Below are 16296 nucleotides of genomic sequence, written 5' to 3' on the forward strand. Positions count from 1 at the left end.
CGCTGGGTGGCTGCCCTGAGATATGGGGGCTTCTGAGGCTCCCCCGCTTCGGGCTGGGGACTTTGTCCCAGGCTCAGGGGCCACCATCTGCCCTGCCCTGTCCCCGGCTGTCAGGAGCTCAGAGGACCCTGGAGGTTGCCCTTGCCCCCCGGGGGTTGGGCTGTGAGGCTGCCCTCACCTGCTCCCAGGTCAGGAGCGTCCTCTCCTGGGAATCTGCTCCTTGGGTCTGGGCTCAAGGTCAAGGATTTGCAGCAAGCCGGCCTCGGGTGTCCTGTCGCCATCTCCCAGAGAGGCAGGAGCCTGGCGGAGAGGAAGGAAGGGGCCGCAGGTTTGCTTGGTCTCCACAGCCTGCGCCCTGGGGACCTGGGCTCATCTCCAGACTTGCTGGGTCCCCGGGGCCAGCCAGGCACCAGGCAGCTCATTGAGCAGGTGGAGGCTGGAACTAGGAGGCGGGCAGAGCGGGGCCCTGGCATCTGTGCCCCGTGGGAGACCCAGCCGCGGGCAGAGGGAGAGGACGACCGCTGGACAGAGTGCGGGCGCTCCCAAGCTGCCCGGGCAGAGAACAGGAGCCCGGGGCCACAAGGACCTGGGTTTGCGGCCACCCCTGGAGACCCGCATACTCTCGGCAGCATGTGTGAGCACACGCGTGTGCTTACGTGTGAGAGCATGTGAGTGTGCCCGTGAGTGAGAACACGTGTGCACGTGTATTGTGCTCACCGCGTGCCGGCACAGGCATGTCTGTGTTTGTGCCTGTGGGCGTGTGTCCCCAGCAAGGCCATGGGAAGAGGGACAGGTGTGTGTGTGTCCCAAGACGGGTGAGGGGTGGGCGTGAGGCATCTCTACGGCCTGACCCCGGCCCCGGCTCTGTGCACTCAGGTTTGGAAACTCCGTCAACGTGAGCTTTTTGTCTGGAACTAGTGTGGGCAGCTGCTGGGCTGGGGAGGGGACATCTTGCCTCTCTGTCCCCCTTCTGTCACTCACTTGTCACTGACCATTTCCCCACTACATGTGTCACTGGGCTCCACGGCACGCAAGCAGACTCGGACCCCCAGACTCTCTGTGCAGGCGGGTTGGGAACCCGGAGGGGCCGTGTCCCTGTCACTGAGGTTCTCACGCACACAACCCAAGTCAGAACCTGGGCTCTGGAGGCCAGTGAGCCTGCTTGGCCAGCAAGAGGCCTGAGCACACGGGGACTCTGGCAAAACCCTTTCTCCCGAATGAGGCAGGGCTGAGCACAGCTGCTGTGTGGCCTCCTTCCCAGGGGGCGGGAGGTACAGGGCTCTCTGTGGCACCGTGGAGGGAGCAGTGGGCAGCAGAAGGCCACCGGTGTCCACTCTGCGGTAGGGGCCCCTGACCCGGGGACCAGCAGGGTTGGTTCTGTGTTGACCACGGACATCTCGGGTAGGCAAACATCCTCTGAGCAGTGGCTCTGGGGTGTCTGGGCCCCGGGCAAGTGGACGCCGAAGCCTCTGCCCCTGGGGGAGGTGGGCCGGGCTGGGCACAGTGACTTGTAGAAGCGTCTGCTTCCTGTTTCTATCCCAGAGGGAGACAGAAGCTTCCTGCTGCGTGTAAACATCCTAAAAGAGGGAGGGGGTTTGCCCCAACCCAGCCAAAACCCCAACATGAACAAATAGGGCTGTTCAGAGGAGCTGGTGGGGTCACCTCCCTGCTGCCTCACCCTTTAGGGGAGGGGCGCCCAGCCCAGTTTCCCATGTGGCCCCGTTCCTTGTCCGTGACCGCCATGCCATCCACTGTACCTGCTTGGCCAGCGCCGGGCTGTGGTCTGCTCGGGGCTCTGGGACACCCCCTCTCCCTGCCGTCTTCCCTGTACTCAGGGTCTGCTTCTCCGTCAAGGGCTGAACAACTCCTGCCTTGGTGGCTCCCACATTCTGGGGCGCTTGGCTGGCACTGGGGGTGGGGGCTCCGCACGTGGCAGCTTCTCCACCTGCACCCGCCAGCGTCCCCACTCAGGGGCCCTTCTCGCCCGCGGCCACGCTGCACACGATCCGGAGCGGGCACCTGCGACGGACCTTCCCCGCTTGGACATCTCGAGATTTCCCATTCGCTGCTCTTGGGAGCTGTTCCACTATTCGCACGTCGGTCCCTGTTCGACCCCCTGGCTCTTTCCGTGCCTGTGTGTTGACTGGGGCCAGGGCTGCCCGGGCCGCAGACGCGGCTGGAGCTGGGAGGTGGGCATCGGAACCTGCCCCCGCCCTCCGTCCGCCGGTCGGGTGGGTCCCTACAGGCGTGTGCCGTGACAACGCCGGGTTTCGCGGTCCAGGAGCCGCACGGGAGGCCCCAGCACTTAGCACCCCCGTGCCGTGGGGTCCGGTCACTCTCCGTTTCTGCAGACCGCGCGGTTCTGGGCAGGAAGGGCCCCGGTGGGAAGCACCAACCGTGCATCAAGACGTAGGTACTAAGCGCCTCGGGTGTCCAAGGTCCTAGCAGGGGGAGGGAGGAGACGGTGCGGGGGGATTTTGAGAGGAGCCCCTGCTGCAGTGCTCGGGGCGGCCACCGGGGGGCAGGGCCGAGGCCGCTGCTCGGTGCCCCACAGCCCTGGCACCTGGGGCCAGGCGGGAGCAGGGAGGACGCAGCACCGGGTCCGGACGGGTCCGCTGGAGGCTGGGCAGGTGCGGAGGCTGGGTGGAGGGAGTCGCCACCTGGGTATTTGGTTGGGAGACCGTGGGAGGGGGATTTGGGGTGAGGAGTGAGCTCGGCCGGCTGAGCGTCTGGGAGGAGGGAGAGTGTGACAAGCCTGGCAGGGCAGAGGGCGGCCGAACACTGGGGGCAGGTGTCAGGTGCAGATGAGGGGGAGGGGGTCCCGGCCTGACCGGAGGAAGAGTCACCAGCTAGGAGACGGGTCCTCGGCCTGGAGCCCGGAGAGGGTGCCGCGGAACAGAAAGGAGGAGACAACACGGACAGGCCCCTGGGGACCAGGCGGGAGGGGCTCCTGTCGCAGGATGGAGCCAGACCAGAGCGGCTGGGGTCTGGGTTGCAGGATGGGCTGGTGGCCCCAGGCACCCTCTCCCTGACCTGGAGAAGGGAGAGCACGAGGCTCTGGGGGCCCAGGCGGGGATGGACTGTTCCAGAAGGGGCACACCAGAGCGTGCGTCGGGGGCACAGAGGGCTCACCCCCACTCGGCAGCTCACAGAAATGACCCTGCGCTTGCCCCGGCTCCGGCCCCTGCAGCCAGGCTGTGGGTCTGTCCCCGCCGTTCCAGGGCCCGCTGCCCCTCTGCAGCCCGCCCCGAGCTCCCGCCTGCCCCGTGGGGGTGTGTCTGGTCTCGGCGAGTGGAAAATTCACTCTTCCTTGCCTTGGCCAAAACCTGGAGCTCTTCTTGACCATCCAGCCTCCCACTCATGAGAAGCCCGTCCGTGTGTCCTGGGACCGTGCCAGCCCCCTGCTCCGCTCCGCGGCCGACGTCACGGCCTCTGGCTTGGGATCCCAAGGTCCCTTGGCCGAACCGTCCCCCTCAGCCCTTCCTCGGGCAGCGGGTGCTGCTCTCTGGTCTCGGTCTAGAGGCTTCCCTGTGCCCGGCCCGTCTCCCCCGGCGCCTTGCCCGGCTGTGTTTGCGTTCAGCCCAGCGTGAAGCCCTGAGCCCCTACACACGCGCTGCTTTGCCGGCCCCTGCGGGAGGCTGTGGGCCACGTGTGCGAGGTGCCGGCGGCTCCCAGTGCGCCGGAGGCCCCTAGGACATGTGTGGGGGAAGGGACGGGCTACCCTCACCGATCGCCAGGAAGCTGTCGGGTAGCAGAACCGGTGGGAGGGGCTTGGGTCGGCCCTTCTGTCCACCCCAGAGCCTTGACTTGGGGAAGCAATGAGCCAGCCAGCGGCTGAGAGCCTCGCTGAGGCGGCGCGTGGCTGTTTCTCCATCCTGGGTCCCGACCATTGAAGGGGGCACACTCGTGACTCTCCCTCCCTGTCCTTGTCACCTTCATGGCACTTGTCCCGGAGGAGAGCAGCAGGCCCCTTGGTGAGGTCTGGTGTGGGCGGGGCCTGATCAGCACCTGCAGGATGGACAGACAGACAGACCAGGGAGAGGTGGGTGAAGGATGTCAGGGCAGACGCCTGGGTAAGGTCAGGCTCTGGGGTGCCAGGCCAGGGGACAGGAAGGCCGACTGTCCCCAGCGGTGCTCAGACCCAAGGGGTACCCCATGAGCTGTGCCTCACCTTTGCTGCAGACCCTGGACATCCTGGATGGGGTTGTGCCCTGGGGGTTAAAATAAAGCCTGTGTGTCCATAGGCCGCCCCATGGAGGCCGGCAGGGCCCAGCCCAAGCCCCCGGGGGCCCTGTGAGGCTCTCGCTGCAGGCCGCTGCCCCCGTGTCTCAGCGGGGCTGAGTGCAGGGGGAGGCGGGCAGGGATGTCCTGGGGACACGCGCCCCGGCAGCTGCGGGAGCGGGCCTCTGGGGGTACGGTTCTCCGGCGCGAGGTGTGGAAAGTTCCACATGGCCCTGGCGGAGGATGAGGCAAGGCCTCGCCTCCGCCCCGGGTGAGGAGACGCGTTCATGCGTATTTTCAGGAGAGGGCGCCTCCCCCGGCACGAGTTCGGTCTTGCTGGCATTTCCACCCGTTTAATCACAGACTCCGGGAGATGCTGTGGGAAGCACCGCGGGACGACGTCCTGCTCCGAGTGGGCTGCTTGTCTCCCCCCAAAGCCCGGACGCGCGCGGCGTGCCAGTCACTCACCTCCGGGTCGGGGCGCCCGACATGCCTGCCGGAGAGGAGCAGGGGGAGGAGCAGGGGGGTTGGAGTTTCACACTCTGCAGAAGTCTTAGCACTTCTGGGGAGCTGGAGGACTGGGCGGTGGGAGCAGACACCAGGCAGAGCCCCCTCAGATCAAAGGGGCGTGGCTCCAGGGAGGGCAGCAGAGCCGGGAAGCTGCCGGGGGAGGTGGGCTCTGTGTAGGGCCTGGAGGCTGGAGGACAGAAGCTGGGGGACGAGGAAGGGGCCGGGGAGCCTGGGAGCCCCACCGTGGGTTAGGCTTAGGGCTGGAATCAGGGCAGCTCTCTGCCGGGGGCTGCAGGGTGGGACCCTGTGCTGGGCCCTCAGTGAATGTGGGGTGCGCGGGAGCTGGCCTTGGCGGGGGGGCCACGCAGACTGTTCCTCTAGGCTGTTCCCCTGGGGCTGCGAGGCTCTAGGGCTGCACGGGCGGCCGGTGGTGCCACAGCCTTGGGGAGCAGTGGACACAGCCAGGGGGCCTGGCATGGTACCAGTTCCCAGCAAGGCCTGGTGGGGAGGGTCTGGGGGAGGAGAGAGGAGCCGGTGATGCCTCAGGTCAGCTGTGTCGCCACCTTCCACATCCGGAAAGGTCATGGGGAAATTTGCTCCGAGTGGCTGGGCCTCTTGGGGACGGATGGAGGACTCCGACAGTCGGGACTGGCCGGCCGGGCGTTCCCCTGTGTGATCCCTGTGAGCCCGGCCAACGTCCCAAAGGAGAAGAGCCTGGGCAAGGCTGCAGGCCGGCCCACCCTGCGGGCTCTCTGCACGGGGAGGGCCATGGGCTTCGGTGTCCAGGAGGAACTTGCTGGGGCGTTGAGCTCAGTGGGGCTTCTAGAAGGAGGTGAGCCTTGGAAGGCTCTACAGGTGGAAGGAGAGAATGTGCCGGGAGGGAACCAGCAGGAGCAAAAGCCCTGTGGTACAGACAGCAGTATGCAAAGGAGGCTGGGAACGGGGAGCCCCCGGGCGACCCCATGTCACCACCCAAAGGTGCAGGAGCTCTGTCTTTGGAATCTGCGTGTCCTTGTGGCAGGGACAAAGGGTGCTTCCTGAACTGGGGTTTGAACCCAGTGTCCCCGGCTGCCCCTGTGTGGCCCCACGCGGGGAGGAGGCTGAACAACCTCTGTCTCCCCCAGTCCCCTCCACGAGTGAGTGAGTCAGCCTGGAATGGAACCTTTGGGGACATACTAAGAGTCGTAAATTTTAGCGACACGGTTTTCTGTCCCCTCCGGAGAGAGCACGTGTGACACCTGAGAACACACCTGCTCTGGCCGCTGCATGGTCCCATCTCAATCGCCTGGAGTCCGCCAAAGGGGGCCACAGACGCTGGGAAGTGAGCAGGGCACAAGGAAGCAAGCCGGGCACAGGCTTTCAGAAACAATTTGTGTTCCGTCCGTGTCCCGAAACCTCATTTGAGCTGGTTTATCAGTTTTATATAAATGAACACGTAACACAGGAATCTCAGGCAGCTGCATGAGCCCTGCTCACAGGAAGGGATGGCTGCCCCTTCTGGAGAAGCCCGGCTGCTGAGCATGGGGAGGAGAAGAGAAGGCGCGGGTGCAGGGAGGTGGCCTGGCCCCTGGGCCGGCAGGCTGGCTGCGGGCTCTGTGGCCGGTTCTGCCGGGTGCTCCTTCAGGGCCCGCATTCAGCCCCAGAGACGCCCAGAACAGGAGTGGGGGCCGTGGCCCATGTGGGCCTTGGGGTCCGTCCATGAGTTCCTGGCTCTGTTTCATCTGGCCCAGGGTTTCTGAGCATCCCCTCAGGGCCAGGCATGACAGGACAGCAGGACGTGGCCTCTCTGGGACACAGAGGTCTCCTGCTCACCCCTCATCTGTGCCTCGGGCTAGCGCTGGCCTCTGGGCAAGTGGATGAGGGCCTGGGGCAGCTGGGGCTGCCTCGTCTGCGGCCCTTTCATGGTTGGGCTTTTGTGCGGACGAGGAGAGAGGAGTGCATCGTGCACGGAGGGCTTCCTGGATCTGGGCAGGGGTTCTTCCTCCTGATGGAAAGTTGCAGGTTATAGCCTTTCTGGACCCTCCTGATCCCCATAACCGACCGATGGCTTCACCCCTACTTTACAGATGAGAGGTGGAGTGCCGGGCTGGGTCACACACAGGTAGGGCAGGGACCTCAGCCCCTATGTCTCCTGACCGCAGAGCCCTGCTCTGCCCTGCTGGACCTGGGAAGTCCCTTCTGTCTCTCTGCTTTTGCCCCAGGACGTGGTCCTTGTGGGCGGCGCTCATCCTGGACCTGGGCACACAGATAGGCCTGTAGGCGGGCTGTGGGTTGGCCAGGAGAGCCCATGCTCTGAGATAGCCAGTCACCAGCCCTTAATCAACTTTAGGGACCCCCAACACTGGCGTGGCCAGCAAAGGGCGCTGGGAGCTTGGGCTAGGATGTCTGGCCGTGGGGCGGGGCTGTGGGGCTGGGCTGAGCGGAGTTCCCAGGGCACGAGGACCAGTGGGCAGGCCAGACCCTCTGCTGTCTATGGGGGTGGGGGTGCACGGGAGGTGAAGCCTCTGCCCCCCCACCAGGCCCCTGTTCTTTGCCACCCCCTGGGCGGGGGATGGATCAAAGCAGCAGGGTCTGGGGACGGGGTTGAAGGCTGAGACGGGCCAGAGAGTCCCCGCGTGTGAGTGCCAGCAGCTCTCTCCTGTCACTGTCTTCAGCTCAGGAGCTAGTCTCTGCTGCGGCTGCTGGGGAGACCCCCCAGCAGATCCGCAGGGGAGGAGGGGACCCTCGGCTGCAGATGCGGCAGCAGGGCGGGAGGGGGGGTGCTGGAGGCCGCCACAGCTGCACCCCAGGGGGTTCTCTCGGCCTCTCCCTGCTGGTCCTCGGGGAAGCATTCTCCGGGCCTGGGACTTCGAGGCCCCGGCAGTCCAGCTTCTTTTCCAGAGAAGAGCAGGTGCTCAGACACAGCCCAGGTCATCCACGGAGCAGGGGGTGGGGGTGGGGGGTCTCCACTCACCCTCATCCCGTCCGGTGGCCCCTTCCCTTGGCGGCCTGAGGTCTAAGCCCCTTGCCCCATCCCCGCGTGGGTTTTGAGCCCTGCGTGTGAACACCCGTGAGCGCGTGGCTCCCCAGACCTGCGCAGGCCCGTGCCTGAGCAGAAATGGGCCCACCGGGGATCCTGGTCTGAGAGGAGCTGACCATGGGAGCCCGGCTAGCCCCCCGGGCTCATGCAGAGCCGAACACCCTGCATGTGTCCCGAGGGCAGGTTGACCTTCTCTGCCCTGCACAGTGTCCCCTGCAAGTTGGCAGAGAGCAGCAGAAAGCGTTTGTGGAGCGAAGGGACAGAGAGAGCCTTGGGAAGCCCGTCTCCTGTTGGTGGAGGGAGCTCCTGGGTCCTCCCACTGAGCCTCCGGCCCCGCAAAACCACCCTCACCCCCAGCGCCTGACCCACCTGCCGGCCTCAGAGGCAGGCCCGGCTCCTCATCTGCCCTGACCTGGAGGGGAGGCCACCGCGGCATCTGCACCCCCGCCTGCTTGCTCGCAGCCCTCCTTGGGTCGGGCCCAGGAGCTCTGTACGCACATGTAGGCACATGTGGGCTGCCTGGGGCCGGGCATGTCCTAATTAGCTCACTCTCTTGGGAGTTCTGATTGAAAGCAAAACAAACCAAAAAAGTCCTGGTTTTGCCCGGGTTTCTCCCGCTGCCAAGTGGGTCTCACCCCAGCTTCCAGGGGCCTCTGGTCTGGACGAGCTGCTCCCCAGCCTTCCGTGAGGCAGTGTCGGGCAGGCTTAGGAAGAGAGATGGGGAGAGAATGAGGGGCTGGTCCCCCACGGCCCTCCCCATCTCCATCAGGAAGGAATGCACAGTCGGGGAAGGGAGAGAGTCACACACCGGCGTGCGCATCCATACCCGACATACACCGGCCTGCGCATCCACACCCGACACACACCGGCCTGCGCATCCACACCCGACACACACCGGCCTGCGCATCCACACCCGACACACACCGGCCTGCGCATCCACACCCGACACACACCGGCCTGCGCATCCACATCCCACCAGCGGGTCCCCCACAGTCGGCCCCACACAGCACCTGGGGGTGCAGCCAGAGGTGTTCCTGGGGGGACAGGACCCCAAGAAGGACTCAAGGGACAGCTATCACCTGCCCAGTGACCCAACAAGGTGCCGCCGTCCCCTACTCTCCTGGGAGGGGGGAGTTCCCCAGACACGGGGTCAGCGAAGTGCCCTGGGTCAGAGGGCTGTGTACTGCAGGCTGCCCCCCCCACCCCCCCCACCCCCCCCCCAGCCCCCGACTGGCTCTCGCTCTCCGTTGGCAGAGGGAGGGAGGGAGGGAGCCTGCAGCCCGGTCTGGGGCTTGTGTGCGGAGCTCTTCCCCCGAATCTCTGGGGGACCTGCCTGCTGGAAGCCTCCAGCTCCCTCCTGCCTCGTGGCTCCTGCGCCCGCCCAGATGCTATCAGCCGGCTCTTTTGGTTCAGTGACTAATTCCCTGGCACCCACCGCAGACTGGAAAAGAATGTGGACAAGTTAAAATCTGAACGATGTTGCCATCACGGGCCTGCCTCTCATTTCTCCGGAACAGGGGCCCTTTGCCCTGCTGGCCCGGGCTGTCCTCCTGTTGGAGACGGAGCAAGGACAGCTCCGGAGCCGTCGGGCTGTCCTCACCGAGCCCTTGGGTGGCCACAGGGAAGCCGCTCACGGCTCACTCTGTGGGGCCTTGGCTTGTCCTGGAAGAGAGAGGTCACGGGGACTCTGGGTTGGGGAGCAGGCTGGCACCCTGTCTTCCCCAGCCCAGGACCCACGGGGCTCTCAGCTCGGCTGAGCAGGAGGGCCGGTCCGCGCTCCGTCCTCCCTGCTGTCCGCTCCGTCCGTCTCTCCTCCTTCCTTCCTTCCACTTCCGGGCAGTGCCGCTCCCGCAGGAGGAGCCTGCAACCCAGGAAGGTGAGGCAGGGAGGGGGCATGAGGCCGGAGCTCGGGGGCAGGTGCTCAGGGTCCAGCGCCCTCCAGCAGAAGGCCCTCGGGGTGATTTTGCACTTTCCAGCAGCCACGTAGAAAACCGGTAAAAGGAAACCCGTGGAAACAACGGAATAATGTGCGCCGGGTATTGGGATGATGCACGTTTCAGTTCGTGCTCAGTGTGAAGCCGAGCGCGGATCCTTCCTTTTTACGCTTCCTCGTGGCACCGAGTGTCCGAAGTCCAGGTGCTGCGCGCCCCTCTGGCTCGCCACGGCCATGCTCCATGTGCCTGCGTGGCCGGTGTCTGTGTACTGGACAGTCCCAAGCGTGGGGACATGTGGCGGTCCTTGTGAGGCCCGCAGTCCTGTAGGGAGACAGAAACCAGAGGCCAGGAGGGGACAGGGAAGCAACGTGCCCTGGGGATGGGGGGCGCAGGGCAGGGGGTGTCCCCCAGTGGGGCCCCACGTGGAATGGGAGGCCGGCTCCTCTGCCGCCTGTCTTGTCTTAAACTGCTTCATGGAGCCACAAGCCACGTTCTGCAGAACACACAACTCACCTATTCAAAGCCTGCATTTCTGCGGTTTAGACAAGGTCCCCAGCTCTGGGCTCCGGTCCGCACTGACTCCTAGAGCACCTTCCTCATGCCCCAAGGAAGCCGGGCTCCCTGTCGCTGTGGCCCCCAGCCCCTCCCAGCCCCTGAGGCCACCACCCAGCCTCTCTGCAGGGACCCCACAGCAGGTCCCCCAGCAAGAACACTTCTGGCAAGGCTATGGTCCCCCTGGCTGTTTCATCACCCCTTAATTAGGGGAGGTGTTGGTACCGTTCTGACCATGGACCTGCCAGTCTCTCCACTTGCCTGTCATTGGGGGGTGCTCCCTGGGGGACAGGAGAAGGCACAGGAAGCTAGGAAAGTGGTGGGGGGCCAGAGCGGGAAGGGGTTCTCACGGTGTCCTGCAGGGGTCTCCTGTCTGGCTGGTGGTGGACTGGGCCCCGCATTTATCAACCCCACCCCGCACCGAGGGGCCCTGGGGATGGCAGCTTCAGCCAGGCCTGGGCAGGGGACCGGAGCATCCAAGGAAAGTGCTGGCCTGCCCTCCAGCGGACCCCACCAGGGCTTCAGTAACAATGTCATCCAAGGAAAGTGCTGGCCTGCCCTCCAGCGGACCCCACCAGGGCTTCAGTAACAATGTCACCTGTCACCTCCCTCCCCCCTCGGGCGTCCCTGGTACTGAGCATTCAGTAGAAGCTCTAAAGATCCTTGTCACTAACAGACCAGACAGGCGGATGTGTGCCTTCCTGGGGGTGCCAAGCGGGAGGAACCCCGGCTCCTGATGGAGAAGGAGACCCCGGGGGTGGGGGCGGAAGCCGCTGAGCAGCCGGTCCCTCCGGCCCTGATGGACGGACGCACTCCTGTGCTTCGTGGCTTGCAGGAGGCAGGCCGGTGGAGGGGGCTGCAGGGCGAGCTTTCCCTGGGCCCCCGAGTCTCCCTACTTCCTGCACTGGCTGCTAGTCTGCCTCTGCCCCCCAAGGGGGGCCTCGGGCCCTCTGCCCCTGTTTGGCCGTCCCCTGCTGTCCCCTCTCAGGGTGGCTGCCTTGAGGGTGGCTGGAGCCACCTCCTCACCCGGGCAAATCCCTCCCCCTCCATGCCTCAGTGTCCTTGTCCTCATCTGGAAGATGGGATAATACCAGTGTCCGCCTCAGGCCCACAGAGAGGATTAAAATACATGGCCATCATGGCCATCCGGGCACAGAGGGAGGGCAGCTTACATGTTTGTGCCTAGGAGCCCCTCTGGCCAGTATCAGCAGCCCTGTTCCCTGACCGACCCACCTCCGGTGGAAGCCTCCAGATTGGGAAAGATGCCTTCCCTGCGGTGGAAGCCTCCAGATTGGGAAAGATGCCTTCCCTGCCGGAACTCCAGGAGGGATCCATCGGTCCTCCCCCTCCTTTGCTGGGGCCTCCTTAAGCTCCAGGCAGGGACCGACCCAAGAGGGCTGCTGGGGATGCATCCGCAGTGTGTTCCTGCGGGTGTGGCCCCGGGGGAGGGGCTGGGCTCCCAGGGCCAGGTTAGCCCAGAGGCTGTGGGTGGCAGACCCGGGGCCCCACACCCTGGGACCACCCCCTGCCCTGTCTGCCTCCCTGGGCCCAGGGTCTCCCTGCTTCATGCTATGCCGGGGGTGGGGGGACCGGCGAGGGGGATACTGCCCCCCAAGCCCGAGCCCATCTCCCCACCAGGAGGTCCGGGGCAGGGAGCCTCCCCCACCAGCAGCTGCCCTCCAGGTGTGCTCCGTGGAACCCAGAAACCCTGGCGCAGGGAGGCTGGTGGAGGGGGAGGGTGAGGTGAATATGTCAGTTTATCCCAACACAAGCAGTGACCTGTCAGGTTGGGGGGGGGACGGGAAATATTTGGGATGACTGCGCTGCTGGCCCTTTAAGGCTCCTGTAACAGGACACCTCCGGCCGTGCTTCCACTCTCCAGCCTGACTGTGTGTCCCCCTCCCTCCCCCTTCCCACGCTAGTCCCAGTTCAATCTGCTGAGCAGCACCATGGACCAGATGAGCGGCCGCGCGGCCTCGGCCAGCCCCTACACCCCGGAGCACGCGGCCAGCGTGCCCACCCACTCGCCCTACGCGCAGCCCAGCTCCACCTTCGACACCATGTCGCCCGCACCGGCCATCCCCTCCAACACCGACTACCCCGGCCCCCACCACTTCGACGTCACCTTCCAGCAGTCCAGCACGGCCAAGTCAGCCACCTGGACGGTGAGTGGCGCCCCTGCTCCCAGGGGCATCCGCGGGGTGTGGGGTGGGAAGGGCTGATCGCCCCTCGCCCCCGGGGCCAGCCGGCTGGGCAGCAAGGGAGGACCAGCCAGGTGTCCGCACGGGGCTCCCACCTGGCCCACCACTGCCGGGAGGAGCGTCGGGCAGGAGGCGGGTCTGGGGCTGGGCACTCTGGGCGTGCCCACCCCTCGGACGTGCGGCCAGAGTGGCCAGCCTCCGCGGGGCCCCAGAGGGGCAGACTCAGCTCAGCAGGGAGGTCCGTGGGACAGAGACGGACCAGTGGCATCCCCGCACTGTGGTGGGGCTTGAGTCCGGTCCGGGTGAGAATGCCGTCCCGGGTGAGCGGGTGAGCGGGCGCGGAGGCTCGGCCGCCTCCTCCAGGGAGTGCCCTCGGCAGGGAGGTCTGCTGTCTGGTGGCTGACAGGCTGGGGCTTTGCCCGCCCGGCCTCGGGGCTGTCATCTGCGAGCGCCAGTGTGTGACTGGGAAGTCAGGGAGGCGGGGGAGTCCTCAGGCGCTGTGGACCTGGGTCTTGCCTTGCCCCTGCGCCCGCCCTGCACGGGGCAGCATTCTGGCCTCCCGCGGGGATTCCTGGATGCTGTGCTCCACAGCCCCCCTGGGTGCTCTGAGTTTACCTGGACTCAGGAAAGTGGAGGGGAGAGCAAGCAGCGGGTTAGGCAGGTAGGAAGTGCTCGTCCCGGGGACTGGCTTTCCGGGTTGGGGCTCTAGGGTCCTAACGGAGGTGGGTGAAGCTGCGGACAGCAGGGCTGTCGGGGGCAGGGACTCTGAGACCCCCAGGGACAGACCACAGGCTCGCTGCTGAGACTAGGGCACACGGGGCATTGGCAGGAAAGGCAGCCGCGGGGGCCCTCCAGCTCTCCTGCCCCCACACAGGAGGAGGATGAGGACGCTTGCCAGGACCCTTCCCCCGGGGACACCAAGCAGGTCCTGGCTGTGGGGCAGCCTCACCCCTTCCAGGGAACAGCAGCTCCGCGGTCTCCCCCAGCCTCTGGAAATGGCCCCTGGACAGAGAAGTCCCTGCGGGGCTGGCGAGCACAGAGCAGGGGATCCTGAGGCTCGGCCGCATGAAGAACAGGGTCTCACGACCCCCACTACCCCTCTGGCCAGGTTGTGGTTTTCCCATACTCCTGGAGGGCTGGAGGGGCATGGATCCACAGGGAGACCCGTCTAGCTCTGCAGGGGCCAGTCCTGGTCTGGGATCCAAGGCCCGGGGGTCCCTGCAGCTCTCTCTGGTTCTCGCTCTGGCTGGGCCCCCCTCCTGCTGACCTATCGCTGGCTGCAGGGCACCTGGTCCAGGGCCCCACCCTCCTCCTCATTCTGGTGTTTCCTTGATGCTGCTCTTGCTCCTTAGAGGGGACGCTGTCCCTACGGCTGGGACTAGTGCAGTAGGAGCGGCTGTTAGCGTCTCCTTAGCCACACGCAGGGCCTGGGCCGGGTGCCCTAGAGCGGGTCCTCCTGGGTGAGGTTGTTGGACAACGGCTATACCCACTGGGGGATTCTCTTATTGCCTGTACGGTTCTGGTCCCCCGACCCCAGATTTGAGGTTTGGCTGTCAGGAGATGCCTTACACACCTCTGGTGACAGGAGGCTCACTCCCTCTCCATGTCCATGCTCATACTGTTTCCTAAGCCCTTTCTCTGGGCTCTCAGGGGAGGGTCCCAGCCCCTCCCACACCAAAACTAGCACCAAGGCCTGAGCAGCTGGACCCCTAGGAATCTTAGCAAGCCTTGGGGGGTGGGTCCTGGCTCTTTCTCTCTGCTGTTTGAGGATGCTGGTGGGGTCTCTGCAGGGTCTTGGGGGACTTGGAGTGCTATAGATGGTCTGAGCTGGTCCTCAGAGAGGGACAGGAGCTGCCCCTCTGCTGACTGTGCCCCTACAGCCTGCCTGGGGTCTCTGCCACTTCCCCCCCAGTTGCTTCCACCCCTCCTGTCAGAGGTTCAGTGTTAGGACTGGAGGGCCCATGGCGGGCCACCGTTGTCTGGCCCCACGTGGCTGCATGGAGTGGTCTGCCCTGGCCAGCCATGCCTGGGACAGGGGTAGGCTTACCTCCACCCAGCGGCTCTGCCCCCACCCCCAAGCTCTGACCACCCCTTACCCCGCCCCCCCGCACCCCCCCCCCCCCGCGTCTGCTCTCTTGCAGCTGTGCTGGGGGAGGGGAGAGTGAGCTGCTGGTGCACAGCTCCCCCTCCCAGCCCCCATCAGTGCAGGGTGGAGGTGCGACAGACATTGATAATGAGATTTTTGGCTCCTCGGCTCTCTGGGAGCAGAGGCCCCGCAGGCTCCTTTCCCTGCCCAGGGAGGGGGCGGGCAGGCTCACGGTGCTGGATGGGGACCACCGCCTGCTCCCAGCTCTGGGGGTCTGGCTGCGCGGGCGCTGCCCAGACTTGCTTCCTGGCCACACGTCTGGGCCTCGGCACCCCGCCCCACGTGGCCCCCGCCATGCCGGCCGGCTGGTAACTGATAGATAATTCGTATTTTTCTCAAGTACAATTCCAAATCGACTGTTGCCTTCACTCCTCTCCTCGCTCGGGAAAAACACCCTCTCCGGTCCTCACGGGGACCACAGCTGTTAATGGGGTCTTTGGCCTCTGCCTGGCCGAGGCCCCCGGCGAGTGCCCCCGGCCCCAGGCGGTCCCTCTGCGCCCGGATCTCACACGTGTGCTCCCTGGGCCCCGAGGCCAGCCCTCCGCTCACAGGCCAGCGTGCTCACGCGAAGCTCACACACGAGGCACCTCGCACACCTGTGAAGCCATGCACGCACTCCATGCACACGTGAGACTACATACATGCACACAGACACGTGTGCCGGGTGCCGGCCGCTTCTGGTCACCACCCAGGGCTCGACAAAGGCCTCCTCCCCCACAGGAGGCCAGGACGGCCGGGTGGTGCATCGCAGAGCACGGGAAGGGTGTGAGTTCAGCCTCCGAGGTTCTAAACCAGGCAGGGTTCAGGCCTCGGATCTGCTGCAGGGCTGTGGGCCTGAGTCTGAGAGTGGGCTGTAGCCCGACCGGTCCCTGTAGACAAGCGCGCTGGCTCCTGGGACCGTTGCGGACAGGGCCTCGTGCCTAGGAAGCACCCACACGTGGCCGCTCTGGGGTTCTGTACGGGGCTTGTCCTGTGTCTGGGGCCTTGTGGGGAGACACACGCTGGATGGCCAGGGCTGTGGGCGGGGGCTGGTCCCCCAAGGCAATGATGCTCTTCGGCCCAGTGGGCGGTATAGAGCCTGGCCAGGGATGGCGGTGTTCGTGCCTTGGTCCCTGTCTCCAAACCCGCACAGTCCAGCCTGGCCTCTGGGCCCTGACGGCCACTCCTGTCCCGGGGTCCCCCAGGGGCTGGCAATGACACAGCCAGCCAGTCCCAGGAGTCCTGAGGAGCAGCCAGTGATGGGACATCTGGATGCTGGCCCGCTCGCTCTGCTCCATCTCCTCCGGCCCCGGGTTGGGCGTCGCCAGGGAAGGGGAACTGCCCTCGCATTTTGGGAGGTGTGAGAGGGGACTCCGGGGTCAGCCAAGAGGCTTGTATGGCTGGAGCCCTGGTCCAGCAGAGCAGTGTGAGGCAGGCCAGTGAGGGTGGACCAGGGTCCCTGGGGGGCTCCCCGTGGCCCGCCCCCCTGAGTGGCCTCCAGCTGTCCCACACGTGACCGTGGGTGAATGCCAGCCCCTCCGTCCCAGGGGTGAGCCAGTGCACGCAGGGTGAGCCCCACCCTCCCGGTGGGGAAGGGTCCCGGGAAAAGCAGGCAGCGGGGAGACTCAAAGGCTCTCCCCGGGGTTCTTGGCAGAATGTGGCTGAGTCAACACTAATGGATTCAGGAGAAAACTTTCCAGCCCCTCGGAGGTTTGCAAGCAGGAAAATAATAGC

At 65.7% G+C, this 16296-nt stretch overlaps 1 protein-coding gene across 4 annotated transcripts in view; it reads left to right on the forward strand.

The window, feature by feature from the left end:
* The window catches only part of TP73 (tumor protein p73), a 60090-nt gene that overhangs the window by 28302 nt on the left and 15492 nt on the right, over positions 1–16296 (forward strand). For all 4 annotated transcript variants that reach the window (XM_059138441.1, XM_059138440.1, XM_059138439.1 and 1 more), the window contains exon 4: positions 12159–12401. In XM_059138441.1, the coding sequence (XP_058994424.1) occupies positions 12159–12401 (243 nt within the window). The remainder of the gene's footprint in view (positions 1–12158; positions 12402–16296) is intronic.

This window comes from Mustela lutreola, chromosome 10 (genome assembly GCF_030435805.1).
Source record: "Mustela lutreola isolate mMusLut2 chromosome 10, mMusLut2.pri, whole genome shotgun sequence".
Lineage (NCBI taxonomy): Eukaryota > Metazoa > Chordata > Mammalia > Carnivora > Mustelidae > Mustela > Mustela lutreola.